The sequence below is a fragment of the Littorina saxatilis genome, linkage group LG8 (assembly GCF_037325665.1).
Source record: "Littorina saxatilis isolate snail1 linkage group LG8, US_GU_Lsax_2.0, whole genome shotgun sequence".
Classification (NCBI taxonomy): domain Eukaryota; kingdom Metazoa; phylum Mollusca; class Gastropoda; order Littorinimorpha; family Littorinidae; genus Littorina; species Littorina saxatilis.
This window is the reverse complement of record NC_090252.1, coordinates 38,106,943-38,125,793: the sequence shown is the minus strand read 5'-3', so window position 1 is coordinate 38,125,793 and position 18,851 is coordinate 38,106,943. Positions and strand designations below refer to the sequence as shown.

Genomic DNA, 18,851 nt, shown 5'->3' with positions numbered 1-18,851 from the left:
AGATGTCCCGCTTGCCCAGGACAATACTTCTGGAGGTCACAAGAGAGGGGAAAGTATCGGATCCTCCGCCTCTGTGCCACCAGCCGAAAAGACTGCAGCGGCCAACACAGAGGGTGGAGAGAGGCCGCCAGTGTCAAAGAGAGGTTCGTTTTGACGCGTAATGATGATGACATGTATTTTTTATTTTTTCGTTTCCTGTAAGGCCTAAAAAAAAAATAGCTGTGGTTACGGTAACCCGACCTACCCTATTTTTAGGGGCCGACCCTATAACTTTTTATTACATTTGTCAAAAAAACAAACAAAAAACCAAGAAAACGAGTGCAGAAAACGCAATGAAAGCGAAAGCGCCCGAGTCGCACACTTATTTCCCTGTCAAGTAGGTTTAATTTATACACATTAGAAATAAAAGTTAAAAAAAAAAAAGTGATTGCCTACCTTCCTACCCTATTTTTTTTGGCTATGTTATCGTAACCACACCTATTATTTTTTTTGGCCTAATATCTTTTGTGGATATTTTTGAAGCCCATTGTTTTGCATTTGTACCCACCATGTATTCAGTGTTTTTTGTTTCTGCTGTGTCTTTGTTTATGGATTGTTTGTTTCAAAGTTGTCTCTTCGAACATCAACTGTTCGGGAGAATTTGTTTTGCTTTTTAAGGTGGGTGTTTTTTGTTTTTTTGGAGAAAGAACTTTAACAAGAGGTAACCGGGGTAAACCAAACAAATCAAAACTGGCAACAACAAAATCTTATCCAATACATACTTTGTACATTTAGAAATACTCACTCACATACCTGTGTAAACTATGTCCTTGATCAGAATCGGCCTCGCGTCTGGCAACCGCTCGGCAGAACAGTCAGAAACTGAACCTGGGAGAAAGCTCGGGGCTGTCGGTGCCTGCAGCTGATAGCCAGGGTGTGGCGAAGTATGAAAACGGAGAGACTGCGCAACAGGGCGAAAAGAAAGGTGGGTCATCGGCCAAAGAATTGAGATTTTATTCTGAGGTTGTCAAAAGGGAGAGGGGAACCACTCGGACAGACAGACAGACAGACAGACAGACAGGCAGAAAGACATACACACACACACACACACACACACACACACACACACACACACACACACACACACACACACACACACACACACACACACACACATAGATGTAGCACAATCATTGTTTCCTGTCATTGTTTTCCGTTGTTTTGTGTGTGTGTGTGTGTGTGTTTTTTTTTGGGGGGAGGATGGGGGTGGGGACAGTCAGAAAAATAGACAGGCAAGCAGATTTAATTGTATCAGTGCTAGCTGTATCTGGAACCATTGTCTATATATTGATGACGCCTAACAATACCCGAACTCGTAGAGTTAACGTAGCAGCGCCTCTGTTTACAAAACTCTATATCTAAAAATCGCCAGAAAAAAAAGAAAAAAAAACCACGAAGAAAATTGACGTAAATTTACGGCATTTGTAGAGTTCGTTGGTTGGTTGTTGGTTTTGCTTATTATGTTTTTATTTAACGGCCCGATATCAACCGATATCAGCGCTGAAAGTACAACAAATGGTGTACTCGTCTTTGGCTAGTGATTCTGAAAATGTACTAGCCAAAGAGCAAACTTTACTAGCCAAACCAACAATTTGTTTCAGCAACTGTACTCGCATTTGGCGAGTAGATGAACATTTCTACTCGCCAGTTACATGTTTCTACTCGACTCACCATTGCGAGTAAAATACTCGCCACTTTCGGGTCTGGATATATTCATTTATGTTGGCAAATGTGAGGGGAACTGGTTACCCTCTTGAAGATCTATCGTCACTCACTGATAGGGAATTCGTGGAGGACCTGATGACACACTAACTCTGGTGCAATTTTGTGATTTCATCATCTCATCGAATACCATTCTGCAACAGGTAAATGTTTGTGTTTCAGATTCAGGTATCACAGCATCAAGAAAGGACAGCGCCGCCGCCCTCACTACTAGCGGGCAAGTCAAAGACGTGAAGGAAACCGTGGAGGAGAGAGAGAACTCCGTCAAGAAAGGTAAGCTGGCTTATCTTTAACTTAGTTGCCAATACACCGTATTCTGTGTTACTAAAAGCTGTCTTCATAATTTAGCCCCTACTTCGATCGCGAAGTCATTTTACCGAAACATTAGGTGCCAAAGCTTCATGCAACCGGTTTCGTTAAGTCGACTTCGCCCGATTAATCTAAGGCTTTACTGTGATAACTTGGCAACTCTGTCTCTCTCTCTCTCTCTGTCATCCCCTCTCTCTCCCTTTCTCACTCTATCCTTAACTAAACTCCTATGTCTACCCACCCTCTACCTCATCTAACACATAAACAGCAACTCTGTCTCTTACTCTCTCTCTGTCTATTTCTCTCTCACTCTTTCATTCTTTCTCTTTAACTATCTCTCTCTGTGCCTCTGTCTCTCTCTGCTGCTCTCTCTCCCTCTCTCTCTGTCTGCCACCTCCCCCCCCCCCCCCTTCTCTCTCCGTCTTTCTCTCCCCCCCCCCCCCCCTTACGCCATCTAACACACAACAAACAGCAATTGCTGGTTTCAACAGTGTTTATTCAACAATTCATATGTATTTGAACATGATACATGTTACGGATCATCAACAAGCTCAAGCTTATGGTGGTGACCCTGACGGGAGAATTTAACATATGGATTACGATAACTTGCACGAGACTTCGACAAGTACTTTTTAAACCAAAACAAACGAGAAACAAACAAAATGTGCAAACATACATATATATATATATATACATATTTGACAAAAAGCAAAGGCATAATGGAGACAGGACACAACAATAGAATGGACAAAGAATATAAAAGGGAAAGAGAGAGGAAAGGAGAGGGAGAGAGAGAGAGAGTAAGCGAGAGAGAAGAGAGAGAGAGAGAGTACATAAGTATACATCACAATTGCATATACCAATAACAATCGCTATAACTTCTTGATTAAATTTAGACTTAAATTATCTATGATGAATGGGGCATACTGCACTCAAATTCGTTTTGCCCCAAGTCGGCCAGTTGAAATAATATATTCCTGGACTTTATCAAAAACAGATTCATTTAATTCTTTTGACAAACTTGCATCACCAAATAAGAGTGTTGATATCGTAATTTGATCAGTGGGGAGAGTACTTATTGTTCTGGTTCGGTCTCTATCGTATTGAGGGCAATCTAAAAGAAAGTGTTTTACGTCTTCTGATGCGTAGCCACAGGCACACGCTGGATTATTGTTCAAATGCCTATCGACAAGGTGCTGGTTTAAATCGGTCATGCCTAACCTTAATTTACTGTGAATCACTTGGACCTGTCGTTCTCCAATATAAAAATACGGTGGCACAACTGGATCGTTAGCAGTTAAATATCTTTTAAATTGGCTTATGGATTCGATAAGTTTGATTTCATCAGGCAAGGCATTCCATAGATGTGTTGTTGATGGGGAAAACGATGTGTTAGGTAACGCTACCGTTGCTGAGCTTTGGTTCAGTTTTGTGTGTTGCATGTAGTTGACTTATTTGTACTTTGTGGGAAAGTACCGATATTATATTTTATAAACACAATATTTATGCTTGGACGAGAATGCAGGTGAACTTTCTAGTCCTGTCAAAACAAGTTGTTTACCATGCTGTTTTAGTCGTGAGTTCGTGGCGTTCGTTCGGATTAAGTGCGTCGGCGCTTTTTGATGTACGTCATAGAGAATGTCGCTAGTTTAGTCCATGCACGGCTCGTATAATGTAGTTGTATCATGTTCGGTCTGGAATATTCTCGAGATTGAGTATTTACTATATATGCCAGCGCGATTTGTATGTAAAAGAGCTTCTATTTGAGTTCTGCTACGTTGTGCAGTTGTATGTATTGAATGCTGAATAAATCCTCGAACTCAATTTGACGAGTTGTTTTCTGTTGCTGCGAAGATGGGCGACGTAGAATAAAAGAACACAACTATACGACATTTGAGAACTTGTGGAAATCTCAAGTGTCGTGTAACAATTGGGGGCCAAGCCAAGGATCTACGTTTAACGCCAAGGGTTTTCCAGCAACAAAGACCAGTGTCAAGACAGTCACAGGAGGTAGCCATCAATCGGGTGTATCCTGAGGGATCAGTATTGAGACTACGGAACCGTGGATTCGGTGTGACTGGTGAAGAGTTTGGTAATCGCCGCAGCTCGGTACGGTGAGCGACGCCGGAGTGTATCGGGATTACAGAGGTAAGCTGCCGTTTGGACGAGACGGACTTCGTCGCGGAGCTAGTGCATTAATACTACGAAATACGACTGAGGTACGTCGCGTACGTATCGTGAGCAGAGTGCGCCGTCACGTTAGACGAGGAGGGTGGCAGCCTGCGTCTACGAAGGTGAACAGCGACGAGAGAAGCATCGGAGGTGCAGTAGAGACTGTGTTCTTTTAGAAGACTACATTCGTCTACGTTCGTGGCTGTGAAAGAATACAGACGAACGCACCGGAAAAGACCAGAATGGCTGAGTTCTGGGGAAAAGGAATTGAACTGGGACTAAAAGGCAAGCAGTTGACGGAGTTCGTCGAGTCCCAGACACGACTGCTGGCGCAGCGTGAAGAAAGACAAGCGCAGCGTGAAGAAAGACAAGCGCAGCGTGAAGAAAAAGAAAGAGAAAGAGAAGCACAGCGTGAAGAAAGGCAAATTGAGCTGAAACGCTTGGAGCTCCAGATAGAAATTGAGACGAAGCGCTTAGAGCTTCAGACAGAAATGGTGCGTGTTCAAAATGAGCACGAGGCACCACGCCAAAGAGATAACCAGCAGCAAATGTTACACAGGGCACCGAAACTTCCAGCATTCGCTGACGGGAAGGACCAGATCGACTGCTACCTTGCAAGATTCGAGAGGTTCGCTGAGAGTGCTAGATGGCAGCGCGACGACTGGGCGATTCAACTCAGCGCACATTTGACTGGGGCAGCACTTGAGGTCTACACTAGACTCTCAAACGATGACGCCAGAGACTATGATGTACTGAAGGAAGCTCTGTTGCGTTGCTACAACTTCACTGAAAGGGGCTACCGTCAACGCTTCCGCGAATGCCAGCCATTGTCTGGAGAGACACCGAGCCAGTTTGTGGAGCGCCTGTCGTCATACCTGCAGAAGTGGGTGGAGTTATCAGGTGAAGAGCAGTCATACGAGAGTCTGCGGGACTTGATCGTGAAGGAGCAGTTCCTTAATGCCTGCCCGAAGGACCTGGCGACCCGCTTGGAAGAGCAAAAACTGCGGGGTTTGAAGGACATTACTGATGCTGCTGAGCGTTATCTCATTGCTCATGGAAGGACCCTGGGGACGTCAAAGTCATCAAAACCTTTCCAGAAGAGCGGGAACCAGGGAAACCAACCTGCCAAGGGACAAACTGAGTCCGCACCATCATCCAATGAAGGGCAGAACATAACGTGTTTCCATTGCAATGCCAAGGGCCACCGAGTCGCCAACTGTCCCCAAAAGAAAAATAACGGACATGTCAATGACAAAGCGCAAGAACATCGACGGAGATATTATGACAACAAGAGGCAAACGAGTGGCTCGAACCAACAAGTATGTGCGAGCAGCGTCATACTTCCAAGGGCTGCCGAGCAAGTGGCTACACCATCGGACGTGGAAGAATGTATTTCTGATGGCCAGCTTCTACTCGCCAATGGCAAGTCAATCTCTGTCGTCGCCAGCGCAGCTGTGTCAGTGTCGAACATGCCCGTGTCGAAGGGATTTGTTGAGAAGCAGGAAGTGACTGTTCTCAGAGATTCGGGCTGCAATGGGGTCATCGTCAAAGAGGATCTGGTGCCAACAGAGAAGTTCACTGGTGACTTCAAGTGGACGCTCATGGCTGACAGCAAATGCGTGAAGGCACCAGTGGTAAAAATCCAGATCGATACTCCATACTTCACCGGAGAAGTTGAGGCCGTCTGCCTGAAGAAGCCCTTGTACGATCTACTAATTGGGAACATTGGGGGTGCGAGACGTCCTGATGACCCTGATGTCGAATGGAGAATGGGCGCAGCTCAGCCTGCTGCTGAGGAGGAAGACCCACTGCCATTCGCGAATGAAGATATCAGCGAACTGTTACGAGATGACAGAGCAACTGTGCATCGCCGCGACCAGCCGCAGGTTGTAAGCGCTGTGACGACCAGAGCCCAGGCGAAAAAGGACAAAACAACTACGCCACTCAGGGTCACCAACAGTTCTGCAACTGCTGTCGTGGACAGGGATCGGCTGATTCAGCTACAGGAAGCTGATTTGACCTTGACAAAGTACAGGAGTCGTCCTGTCAAGGAGATGACTAAGGGCGAAGGCACTGTGCACTTTGAAGTAAAGGCCAAGATCCTGTACAGAGTGTTCCAGCACCCGAGAGTCAACGGTGGGAAGCCATTACGTCAAGTTCTGGTGCCTCAACCACTTAGGCGCCAGGTGATGGAGGTGGCCCACGACTCTATTATGGGAGGTCACCTGGGTGTCAAGAAGACATCGGACAGAATCCAGGCTGCGTTTTACTGGCCAGGACTGCATGCAGATGTGACTCGATTCTGCCGATCGTGCGATATTTGCCAGAAAACCATACCTCGAGGAAGGGTCCCGAAAGTGCCGTTGCAGAAGATGCCTTTGATCGACCGACCTTTCAAGAGGGTGGCCATTGACCTCATCGGCGAGATCAAACCGCCAAGTGAAGCGGGTCATCGTTGGGTACTGACCCTGGTAGACTATGCAACCAGGTACCCAGAAGCCGTGCCTCTGAAGAAAATTGACACCGAGACTGTTGCCGAGGCACTTGTGGACATTTTCAGCAGAATTGGGGTTCCTGAAGAGATCCTCACAGACCTGGGGACACAGTTTGTCTCTGAATGTATGGAAGAGGTCAACAGGCTGCTGAGCATTCGTCACTTGACTACGACACCCTATCACCCGATGTGCAATGGGCTGGTCGAAAAATTCAATGCGACGCTGAAGTCCACGCTGAAGAAACTATGCAGTGAGCAGCCAAGGCAGTGGCATCGCTACATCAATGCCTTGCTATTTGCATACAGGGAGGTGCCACAAGAGTCCACTGGATTCTCCCCGTTCGAGCTGATGTACGGGCGGACCGTGAGAGGCCCGATGCAGATACTAAAGGAATTGTGGACGAAAGATGTGGACACACCTGAAGTGAAGAACAGTTACCAGTACGTGTTCGAGTTGCGAGAGAAACTGGAGGAGACTCTCGAGATTGCGAGAGAAAACTTGAGAAAGTCTCAGGATAGCGGAAAGCACTACTACGACCGCAAAGCCGTAAACAGGAAGTTTACACCAGGTAACAAAGTGCTGATACTGCTTCCCACTGATCACAACAAACTACTGATGCAGTGGAAAGGCCCATACGAGGTTGAGGCCGTGGTAGGGATCAACGACTACAAGGTGAATGTCGGCAAGAAGTCCAAGATCTACCACGCTAACCTCCTGAAACTGTATGTGGAGAGACCTCCGGAAGCAGTACAGGTCGCAGCAAGTGTGGAAGAACCAGCCGAACTAGACGAGTTCGACGGTGAGGAACTACTGGAGTTGGGAGACCTCCACAAGAAAGAGGGAGTGGATGACGTCAAGTTAGGACCTGACCTGACAGAAGACCAGCAGAAGGAGCTGCATGATTTTATGGGCGACTTCACCCATAGGTTCTCTGATGTTCCAGGCTCTACGTCCTTGGTCGAACATGAAGTCCACCTCACATCTGACGTTCCTGTTCGGTCAAAACCATACCCTATCCCGTTTCAGGCTCGGGAATCCTTGAAGAAGGACATCGACAGCATGTTGAAGATGGGGGTCATCCGTGAGTCATCATCCCCTTACTCATCTCCCGTTGTTGTTGTCAAGAAGAAAGACGGTACAAACAGGGTATGCATTGACTTCAGGAAAGTGAATAAGATCACCGTGTTTGACCCTGAACCAATGCCGACGGCAACTGATCTATTCCGACAGTTAACCGGCAGTAAGATCTTCTCAAAGATCGATCTCAGCAAGGGATATTGGCAGATTCCTGTGCGCGAAGAGGACATACCAAAGACCGCCTTTGCAACTCCAGACGGAACGTATGAGTGCCTGCGGATGCCTTTTGGCATGGTGAACAGTGGTGCTACCCTGAAGAGGGGAATGCGAAAAATGCTCAAAGGAATGAAGAATGTTGTGTACTACTGGGATGATCTGCTAGTCCACACGGAGACCTTTGCGGAGCATCTGGAGACTTTGAGGGAACTGTTTTCCCGCCTGACAAAAGCCAATCTGACCGTGAGACCCAGCAAGTGCATTTTGGGGACCGACAACGTTGACTTCATAGGTCATTCACTGAAGGAAGGTCAAAAGGGGCTTTTGTTGGAAAACGTCACCAAGATCCTCAATGCGCCACGTCCTGAAACCAAGAAGCAGGTGCGATCCTTCCTTGGATTGGCTGGGTACTACAGAGAGTTCATTCCAAACTTCGCCGCCATAACGGCGCCTTTGTCGGACATGACCCGAAAAGGATGCCCCAACCGAATACTCTGGGGACCAGCTCAGGAGAAGGCATACCAGACCGTGCGCGACCTGATGTCACGAGACCCGGTGCTACGCCTTCCTGATACTGCCAAAGAGTTCATCTTGCGTACAGACGCATCGGATGAAGGGATTGGCGCCATGCTGATGCAAGAGCATGGAGGTAACCCGTTTCCGGTCAGCTATGCCAGCAAGAAACTGTCAGGAGCCGAGAAGAACTACTCGACCATGGAGAAAGAGTGTTTAGCCATCGTGTGGGGAATCAAGAAATTTGAACTCTACCTCCAAGGGGTGAAATTCGTGCTTCAGACTGATCACAAACCCCTCACCTACCTGAACTCTGCGAAGTTTGTGAATAATCGTATCATGAGGTGGGTGATGTACTTGCAGAACTTTGATATGCGAGTGGAATCGATCAAAGGTTCAGACAATGTTGGAGCAGATTTTCTCAGCCGAGTATGTGATTAAAACTGTGTTCATTCTCCAACAGACTAATGTACATACCTGGATTTCAATCTGTTATGTATACATAATATGTGTACAGGTAGCGTTTCAATGATTGAAAGAAATTAGGTAAATTTCTTCTGGTGTTGGGGGTAATGTTAGGAAACGCTACCGTTGCTGAGCTTTGGTTCAGTTTTGTGTGTTGCATGTAGTTGACTTATTTGTACTTTGTGGGAAAGTACCGATATTATATTTTATAAACACAATATTTATGCTTGGACGAGAATGCAGGTGAACTTTCTAGTCCTGTCAAAACAAGTTGTTTACCATGCTGTTTTAGTCGTGAGTTCGTGGCGTTCGTTCGGATTAAGTGCGTCGGCGCTTTTTGATGTACGTCATAGAGAATGTCGCTAGTTTAGTCCATGCACGGCTCGTATAATGTAGTTGTATCATGTTCGGTCTGGAATATTCTCGAGATTGAGTATTTACTATATATGCCAGCGCGATTTGTATGTAAAAGAGCTTCTATTTGAGTTCTGCTACGTTGTGCAGTTGTATGTATTGAATGCTGAATAAATCCTCGAACTCAATTTGACGAGTTGTTTTCTGCTGCTGCGAAGACGGGCGACGTAGAATAAAAGAACACAACTATACGACGTTTGAGAACTTGTGGCAATCTCAAGTGTCGTGTAACACGATGATTTATACAATTCTGTTTTATACGATGGAATCTTGCGTTCTAATGGGCGTCTCCTGTGATACGGGTTTTCTGCAGATACGAGAGGTGGGAGTTCAGCACTTAAATAAGGGGGAACTTTGTTATGAACAATTTTATGAAATAATATTAATTTATGGCGTTTGCGTCGTTCAGAGAGTGTAGTAAACCCCGATTCTTGATATAATTTTCGGTGACTTGTTCCTTGAACTGTTCCAATAATAATTCGTATTGCCTCTAAGTGAAGACCTAATTCATCTGCCAATCCGGTAGTGCAATTATCCCATACAACGTCTGCGTAATCAATACTTGGCAATATGAATGATTTATACATGTTCTCTAAGGATTTTCTGCTTAATCTATATTTAATGAGCGCAGACATGAAATCAATAAGCGGCATTTGGCTACGATAGATTTTGTTTGGGACTCCCATTTACAATTATTTTGAACGATTACACCTAGGTGCTTGTGCTTTTCTACATCTTGTAATGTGTTATCGCCAAACTTTTATTCAGTAAAATCCGGATTCTGTTGTCTGCCTAAATTTAATAATTCGGTTTTAGTTTGATTGAAAAGAACTTTCCACTTTTTTGCCCATTTAATTGCTCGCATTTTATTTTTTCCTATGCTGTGTAACGTACGTTGCAGTGTGTTGTTTTCTCTGTTTTCGAAAAGACCGGGACACCGAGTATACCCTGAACAAGGCGTCCGAGAAACTCAACAGAGAGGAGAGCGTCGTAATTAGGGATATCGGTCAGGGAGAAACGGTGACCGATACGACCGAGAAGAAGGAGACGGTGTCCGACAAGCGTCAGAGTGTTAAGACTAAGAGGTGTGTAAGCATGGTCCTGTCTGTCTGATGTCTCTTCTTTGCTGTGTGCTGTTTTATTTGTGTGTGAGAGGGGGGAAGGGGGCGGGGGGTGGGGTGAGGGGGCAGTGAGTGTGTGTATGTGCGTGCGTACGTGTGGGCGTGCGCGCGCGCGCGTGTGTGTAGGAGGGGTGATGAGTGTGTGTGTGTGTGTTCTTTCTTTCTTTCTTTGTTTGGTGTTTAACGTCGTTTTCAACCACGAAGGTTATATCGCGACGGGGAAAGGGGGGGGGGGGGAGATGGGATAGAGCCACTTGTCAATTGTTTCTTGTTCACAAAAGCACTAATCAAACATTTTCTCCAGGGGCTTGCAACGTAGTACAATGTATTACCTTACTGGGAGAATGCAAGTTTCCAGTACAAAGGCGTTCTTCGAGATCTTCTGGTGGGTGATAACACTTATGCGAGATAGGCAGGACCCGACACACCGGCTGCAGGGGGAGGTGCTGGTGCTGTTGTAGTTGTGCGGTTTGCTGTGAACAGGGGAACCCCCTTTTCAAGACCTCAAGAAATCTGAGAAAAAACAGGTCTTTAAAAGGAAGGAGTCTTAAAATGGAGGTTCAGACACTGTGAACAAAAAATGTGAAAAAGGTGTTACAAGAGGAGGGGTGGGGGTCTTAAACGGGGAGTTTCACTGCATCACAGTGTTTAATTGTATTCACTGAAGACAGACAGTGTGTCCACAAGGCGTACCACTATGTGTCCCCTCTCTGTTTCAGCTCATCTGCTAACCTGAACGCCTAGACCGAGGAGGGAGCTCTTAACCGGCAACCTACAGCAGAGAACATGATTCCTCGGCTGTTTTAAATGATGACGACACCGAAAACCTGTCCACAACGAGACTTACGCTTCATCAGCTTCATCTCAACCACCTAGTCTGCGTGTTTTTGATCGCTCTTTTGTTGAAATTCATTGTACTGCAACGATTTTCCCCACAGTATTTAAGCTTGTTATTTTCTGAAGAAAACAAACCAGGAGTTAAATTTCCAGTTTGAAGCACTTTGTGGGTCATTTGAAAAGTGTTTAGGTGGGGCGTGTTACTTTCTGAAGACAGAATAAATACTGTTGTTTTCTGTATGATGCACATGGTAGGTCAGTTTAAAACGTCGGTTTTAGTAGTCTTTTCAATTTCATCATCAAACATCGTTGTGCAATTTTCTTGTTATCTTGCTTGAACAGAGCGGCGGTAAAGATTTTGAGTGCAAGCGAACACTTGAATGGCAGTCAATAACGTTCTGCTTTGAAAAAGTGTTCACTCAATATACCGGAAAACAAAAACTATAATTAGTAAACCAAATTCTCGTAGAGACGTGTCTGTACAATAAAGTTTTGAGTTTTTTGTTAAATAATGTTCGTTATAATTTGTTGACATCGAATCATGGTAGTCCAGTTGGGTATGAGAAAGTGTTAGCGAGTACACCAGACTAGTAATAATCAAACACACATGAAAACTCGTATTCGGATTAAATCAGTTAAGTTGTGAAAAATGTGACATTAACGAAAATTCAATGATTTCATTAAACCGATATACCATAACTGGCCTTAGATGACACGTAAGGAGATCATGTTTAAACCATGCTTAGTCTGCCTATGTTTTCTGTGTCCGGCTTTCTTAACCAATACCCGAAGTTTATCATATCGGAGATTTTATCTTAGCAGCTATGTCCGAGTCATAACTATAAATTAATTACAAATACGCCACTTTTGAGTTTTTTTAGCGATTTTGTTTTCTATTTACAGAGATAGAAAGTTATTTTTTTTATATAAGTCAAATATTGCTTTGTTCTGTACTTTTGACCTTTAACTCTTTGAAATGTTATTAAAGCAAGCATGTAGCAGTATATTTGTGTTGTGTTGTATGTGAAGTGTAGTGTTTGCTTACTGGATGGTTACCTAGCCTTCCTCATTTCTTCGTTGGTGAACACACACACACGCACGTGCGCACGCCCGGAAACACACTTACACACACACTAACACACACATGCACGCACATACACACACACGAACACGCACATGCACGCACGCACTCAACACACACACACACAATACAAATGATCACAACACCAAGTACAAATTCAAAACAAGTTTTAAAAATGACCGTAACCAAGCAATTGAGGGAGGGGGGGCAGACCTATGGGGGTGAGGAAAGTGGGGTGTAGGGACAGAGGTAGGGGGGAATAGGGGTTAGGAAAAGGGGGAATAGGTGGCCGAGGTAGTGGGTGTTAGAAAACGAAGAATAAAGGGAAGTGGTAGTCGCTAAGAAAGGGGGGAGGTAGGGAATCAAACCAGTGATCAACGAAGGGGTGTGTGATAGTCTTTGAGGTGTCAAGTTTATTCAGCGAGAAGTTTCGTTGACTAGGTTGAGCGCCTTGGCGAGTTCAATGCAAGCAACCGACAGAAGCATCATCTGTTCTCTGCACTTCTACTGAAGTTGACGAATGGAGAAGATCATGCCCCCTGTTACATTTTCAACTCGGAAGCTGCACTGAGACTGTCGGTAGACACGTTCTGCCACCTTCTGCACGCTTGGAAATCAGCTATGTATTTGGCCGTGTCAGCATCACAATATTTTCTGAGCGGTCTTCTCTCTGCTGTGGTGCTGGGGTCGATGAGGTGAAGATACTGACTTCTCAGCTGTGGTTTCTTGCGCCAGACTATGGTTTGTTTGTTTGTTTGTTTGTTTGCTTAACGCCCAGCCGACCACGAAGGGCCATATCAGGGCGGTGCTGCTTTGACATATAACGTGCGCCACACACAAGACAGAAGTCGCAGCACAGGCTTCATGTCTCACCCAGTCACGTTATTCTGACACCGGACCAACCAGTCCTAGCACTAACCCCATAATGCCAGACGCCAGGCGGAGCAGCCACTAGATTGCCAATTTTAAAGTCTTAGGTATGACCCGGCCGGGGTTCGAACCCACGACCTCCCGTTCACGGGGCGGACGCCTTACCACTAGGCCAACCGTGCCGGGCCAGACTCGGGTAAAGACATGGGGCTTTGTTTTGACATCAAGCCCCTTGTTGTCGGGTGTCTAAATGTTTTCAATGTAAACTTTTAACTATTATAGAAGTGTTCCAATGTGAATACAATTACTGTGCCAAGTTCTGAACACAGTGTAACATAGCACATCGTTCCACTGGCAAAAGTAGCACATGGTAAACACATGTGATATTCTTCTTCGTTCATGGGCTTAGACTCCCACGTACCCTCGTGTTTTTGCACGAGTGGAATTTTACGTGTATGACCGTTTTTACCCCGCCATTTAGGCAGCCATACGCCGTTTTCGGAGGAAGCATGCGGGATATTTTCGTGTTTCTATAACCCACCGAACTCTGACATGGATTACAGGATCTTTTCAGTGCGCACTTGGTCTTGTTCTTGCGTGTACACACGAAGGGGGATAAGCCACTAGCAGGTCTGCACATAAGTTGACCTGGGAGATCGAAAAAATCTCCACACTTAACCCACCAGGCGGCCGCGGCCGGGATTCGAACCCTACAATGCCAGAGTGCACGAGAGCACGGGGTATAGCCCCTACTACCTCTTTTTTGGCCGTCACCCAAGACTCCCTGTTGACCTGGCTTTTGGGTTAGATCTTGGCAAGAAGCAAGGGGGTACTACCAGGCAGTACATCCAGGGGCTGAAAAAGAGCTTGGAGTCAGCATACACAAGTGCCAAGACCGCGATGGAAAAGGCTGCTAACAAAAACAAGGTGCGTTATGATGTGAGGGCACATGCAGCAGACCTGGAACCTGGTGACCGCTGCCTAGTCAGGAAAGTCGGACATCAGCTAAGGACAAAAGTGGATGATAGGTGGGAGCCGGACATTTATAAGGTGTTGTCGAGGAAGGAGGAGCTGCCTGTGTACACCATGCAACGAGAAGATGGCTGTGGCCCGGTCAGGACGCTGCATCGGAATCTCTTGTTGCCGATTGGAGCACTTGATTGGCCAGAGACAACAGGATGTGCTCCGACAAAGAGCGAAAAAACTCACCCTACAAAGACACTGGAAACAGTACAGAAACAAGTGTTGGAGGAAGACAGCGATCAGGATCAGGAGACCACTTTCCTAGTGAGGATCACGCAGGGAGTTGATCCCCGACTGGATGTATCGGCGGCCGAGTTTGTTCCAGAGGAACCAGCTGAAATTTTAGGGCCGGTCATTCAGGTCCCCGAAAAAGGACCTGAGGAGGAAAGGGAGGATGAACCAGAGGTGGGTGAGTTGGGAACAACAGTTGGTGAAGGACAAGAAACCTCATCTGAAGAAACGTCATCTGACGATCAGGAAGATGCGTCATCGGAAGAGTCTGGTACGAATGAAGAAACAGAAACAGAGGAAGATTCTCCTGTTGGGCCACCCCCACTCAGACGTTCAACTCGAAGAAGACGACCAGTTCAGAAGCTGAACTTATGTCACCGTGTAGGCCTGGAACGCCTAGTAAACTGTCGATTGTCCGAGGTAGTAACTCAGTCGTTAGTCACGCTACAGGACATATCCGTGTCAGACAGTGTTGCCAGAGAGATAGAGGATGCTCTTCGAGCAGTTATATTCTTGTGTTCATGAAAATGTTTTGACTGGTGTTTGGTGTAATGCTTTTTTCTAATGTTCTGTTTTGTTAAGCAGAGTTTGACGATTGATGTTTGCGGAGTTAGTTGTATCCTTGATCAAATATTTTGCGTATGTGAACAAATACTCATGTGAATATTGCGAATATTTTGCTTTTCGAGTCTCAAGAGAACTATTGAGTGCTATGATTGTTTTTGTATTTTTGAGAAAAAAAATCTACATGTCATGCTTGTGCGCTTTCAGCTTTTCGGTCATGAGCATATGTGTCGATGATTTTTATGTTGAGATTTTTTGCAGTCTTACTTAACTTTACTTGCTTATTGTAAGTTTGTTGAACAGTGAGATTTGCTGAGACTGGCCATTTTTTATTTCAGAAGAATTATTCCTTTTGAATGAAACTAAGATTTTGATGGTGCTATGAGTGTGGTTTTTGGAGAGTAGCCAGTTGTTGTGACTGCTAGTTGCGACAGAGTTTTGGTGCTACGATGAGTTAACAAAAGATTGTGACTGCTAGTTGCGACAGAGTTTTGGTGCTACGATGAGTTAACAAAAGATTTGTTTTCTCCAGATGTGGTGGATGTATTCTCAGGGAGGAGAGTATGATGACTCGCAGTTATGTTGTGTTTTGTATTGTGTTTAGTATGTTGCGAACACTGGTTCTATGTAAAAATGTTGTGAGTATGTCAGATTTTTGGCGTATGTTCCACGTTTTGCTATATGAGAGAACTTCTTCTTTGATTTTTGTGTTTTTTGATTTTTGTGTTTTGTCGTTTGGAATTTGGTTCCGAGAATGGGCGTTTCAGTATTTGCTTAAAATTCAAAATAGGGTATTTTGATTTTTTCTTTTTTTGGAGGGGTATGTGTAACCCCCACCAAAATTAGGTACTTGGATTTTGGTAGGTTACAGAGTTACAGAGACTGATCAGTCTAGGAAGGAACAGTCTAGGGGAAGCAACTCATGTTCAGGCTGAAAAGTGCTTCCGTCGCAGTTATTTCCCTTGACCAACTATACGGCCTTGACTATCGGTCAGTAACCTTGCCTACAAGATATAGGTCGGGGTGCATAAGGTTAGGCGATTGTTCCAGACATTGGTGCAAGGATATGTCTGTAAATTCCCGCCTGGAGGACCCACTTACTTTGTGAAAATTTGCTAAAAGGAAATAGTTCCTATGATTTTTGATAAATTAGTTATTAAATTCTACACCCACTAACATGTTAATAGGATATTGTACATTTGCTGGTAATTAGAATTCATACTGCTGAGATAAAAAGTTTTATAATGCAGGAAGAGAGAAGTGCTGAAAATAATCTCTCTGGTACTTCATTTTCTCTTTCTTTACCACTTGGAGTTCTTAGAGGAAGGACCTATTTTGTTGCTTGGAGATTGTTGAGTCCTAAAACTCTCCTAAACCAGGATTGCGGACTAAATTTTCCTCCATTCTAGTAAAACTCTTTTCTTCCGATTTATTCGTCCAACTTTGTACCGAATTGTGATTTTATATTTGGGATTGTTCTTTTACGTTAAGTTGAAATTTTAGTATTGAAATCTTTTTACTTGTAAGATGTAGTTGGAATTTTGAGACCAAAATTGCTTAATTTTTATTCACTGCTGAATACTTCTTGTATTTTTGGTTCGAGAAGATTGTGCTTTGTGTCTGTGGCAAAGAAGATTTGAATTTGATTAATAAATTTGTAGTCACCTAAGAACTGTGGTGTTTGAGAACAGTCCAGACTGGTGTGTGACTGTGTGTGTGTTGCTGCTGTATTGTTCTGTGTTTAGTTAGGTTATATTTCCCTGCCCAAACTCACCCCGTAACCAACTCCTTTGTGTTAACTCTAGGCGATAGAGATTGTGCATGCCGATGTGGCATGCAGTCACCTACTTTTGTTGTAATTACGTTTGCTCAAGCCATTGCACGATGTAAAAAGAAGTAAACCGTGTTTTTATTGTGGCACCTTGTTGTGACCCGTTTTGTGGAGCGTTAATATTTTTACGTGAGATTCACGTGCTCCTTGTTCAGTTGTTGTGACCTGGTTTTGGTCGGAGTGTCACAAACTGCGTCGTTTAGTTCTAGAACACCGTGAGATTCACGTGCTCTTTTCTGTGTCTTGATTTTGAGGTGAGCCCTGCGAATCTGCGTTGCAAGTTTTAGAATACGTGTGACTCACGTGTTTTTAGCTTTGTGATGTCAGCTAGTTCCTTGGTCTTCTTTCTGTTAAATATACCGTTTTAAGTTTTGAGCATGCACGGAGTGCGTGATCGGTTACTGATTGGTTGTAAAATAGTAGTTTCACCCGATTCTGTCTTAGGAATGTTGTTGGTTGGTCAATCCGGTGACCTTTGACTTTTGAATAACTATTCCATGTTAGGTTTTTGTTTCCATAAATACCGCTGCTTGACTCCTGTCTCGTCAGTCGATCTGAGGGTTTTAGGAAGCGTTTGGTTTTGATGTAAACGTATGAAGGTTATCAAGTGAACCAACGGAGTGTTTCTTATGTTTTAACGTCAACGTAATGTTCTTGGAGACAGTTGTTTCTCAAGTGTGAATCGTTTTGTGCCCTTCGTTTGTGAGGCAACACGTTTTTGGTACTGCTGGTCAACCCACACAGCGCATAAGGTAATTTTGTTGTTACTTGTTTGTGTTGTGTTTTGGTCGCCATTTTGTAATGACTTTGTGAGTTGTTTATGTATAACGTGAGTTGAAAGTCTGACTTGTTGTAGTGTTTCTTTATTGTGTGTTCAACTGTTCTAGTGTTGTGAACGTACAGCAATGTTTTGTAGACGCTAGAAAGTCGCTAATGTTTATAATGATAACTTGTGTTTTCTGTGGTTAACGAAGTTCGAAGTGAAACGTTTTCTCCGACTTTTTCAGCCTTACGTTAAAAGAATTTAGGTAAAAGAAGCTTGCGGTCTGTGGTGATCGTTTGTAAACGGGCTTATTTCTTGTAACGTTATTGAGGGAAAGTGGATGAGTAAATATCTTGTTTGTGACTTTGATTAACGCAGGAACGTTGTAGTTAGACTTTTTTGGTATGACAGTTTGCTTTGTATTCCTGGCCTGATGAGTCAACGTTTTGTATTTTTCTGAAACTAGCCATTTTGGTTTTAAACGTATGTATGCTAAGTTTCTTGAGTATTCTTAGTGCTTATGGTATTGTTGAACGTACGGAACGTAATTCTTTATTGTTGTTGAACGTACAGAACGTAACTCTTTATTGTTGTTGAAGGACTAACCAACGAGTGTTTGGTAATTGTAACTTTCTTGTCTGTTTGTCTTCTCCTGTCTTGTGATTGTTTATTTTTCTTGTTTTTACTTCTCGTGTCTTGTTAATGCATTTGATACTTTTGCCATGTCTAATAATTTGTTTTCTTTTCTCTTTTTCTTTCTGTTCATAAGTTTTTTACCGCATTACGTGGTACTGTAACTATATCTATACATTACTGATCCCTAGTGTCAGATGTAAAATAATAAACCAGTACTTTTGCGCGTTATCGCTTGTAACCTGTGTTTGTCATTTCGTATGAACAATATGTAGTACCAGCCTCGCTCACGAAGGCGCGCACAGTAAAAAACTTTAGTTGCTGTCGTCCAGTAAAAAAAACTTAGCTGCTGATGCCCAGTGAAAGAACTTTAGCTGAAGTAAACAACTTAGCTGCTGATGCCTAGTACAGAACTTTAGCTGAAGTCCAGCCAAGTGAATGTAAAGAACTTTTGTTATTGACGCTCAATGAACGT

At 44.2% G+C, this 18,851-nt stretch overlaps 2 protein-coding genes across 2 annotated transcripts; both read left to right on the top strand.

The window, feature by feature from the left end:
• LOC138973456 (dentin matrix acidic phosphoprotein 1-like) lies at window positions 1-12,364 on the top strand (the record flags this gene model as incomplete). The annotated part of the gene is given in 5 exon segments (XM_070346174.1): window positions 1-143; window positions 818-964; window positions 1,924-2,034; window positions 10,351-10,507; window positions 11,263-12,364. Coding segments are annotated over 5 exon segments (583 nt in total), but the record flags the coding sequence as incomplete, so codon positions are not given.
• Window positions 12,365-13,703: 1,339 nt separating this feature from the next.
• Window positions 13,704-16,503, top strand: LOC138973455 (uncharacterized). Its single transcript, XM_070346173.1, has 2 exons — window positions 13,704-15,560; window positions 15,614-16,503. The coding sequence occupies exon 1, from the start codon at window positions 14,232-14,234 to the stop codon at window positions 15,108-15,110; it is 879 nt and encodes a 292-aa protein (XP_070202274.1). The 5' UTR covers window positions 13,704-14,231; the 3' UTR covers window positions 15,111-15,560; window positions 15,614-16,503.
• The last annotated feature ends 2,348 nt before the right edge of the window (window positions 16,504-18,851 follow it).

What these genes read in the sequence shown, in the direction of transcription:
- LOC138973455 (XM_070346173.1), top strand. Translation starts at nt 14,232, where the DNA reads ATGGAAAAGGCTGCTAACAAAAACAAGGTGCGTTATGATGTGAGGGCA.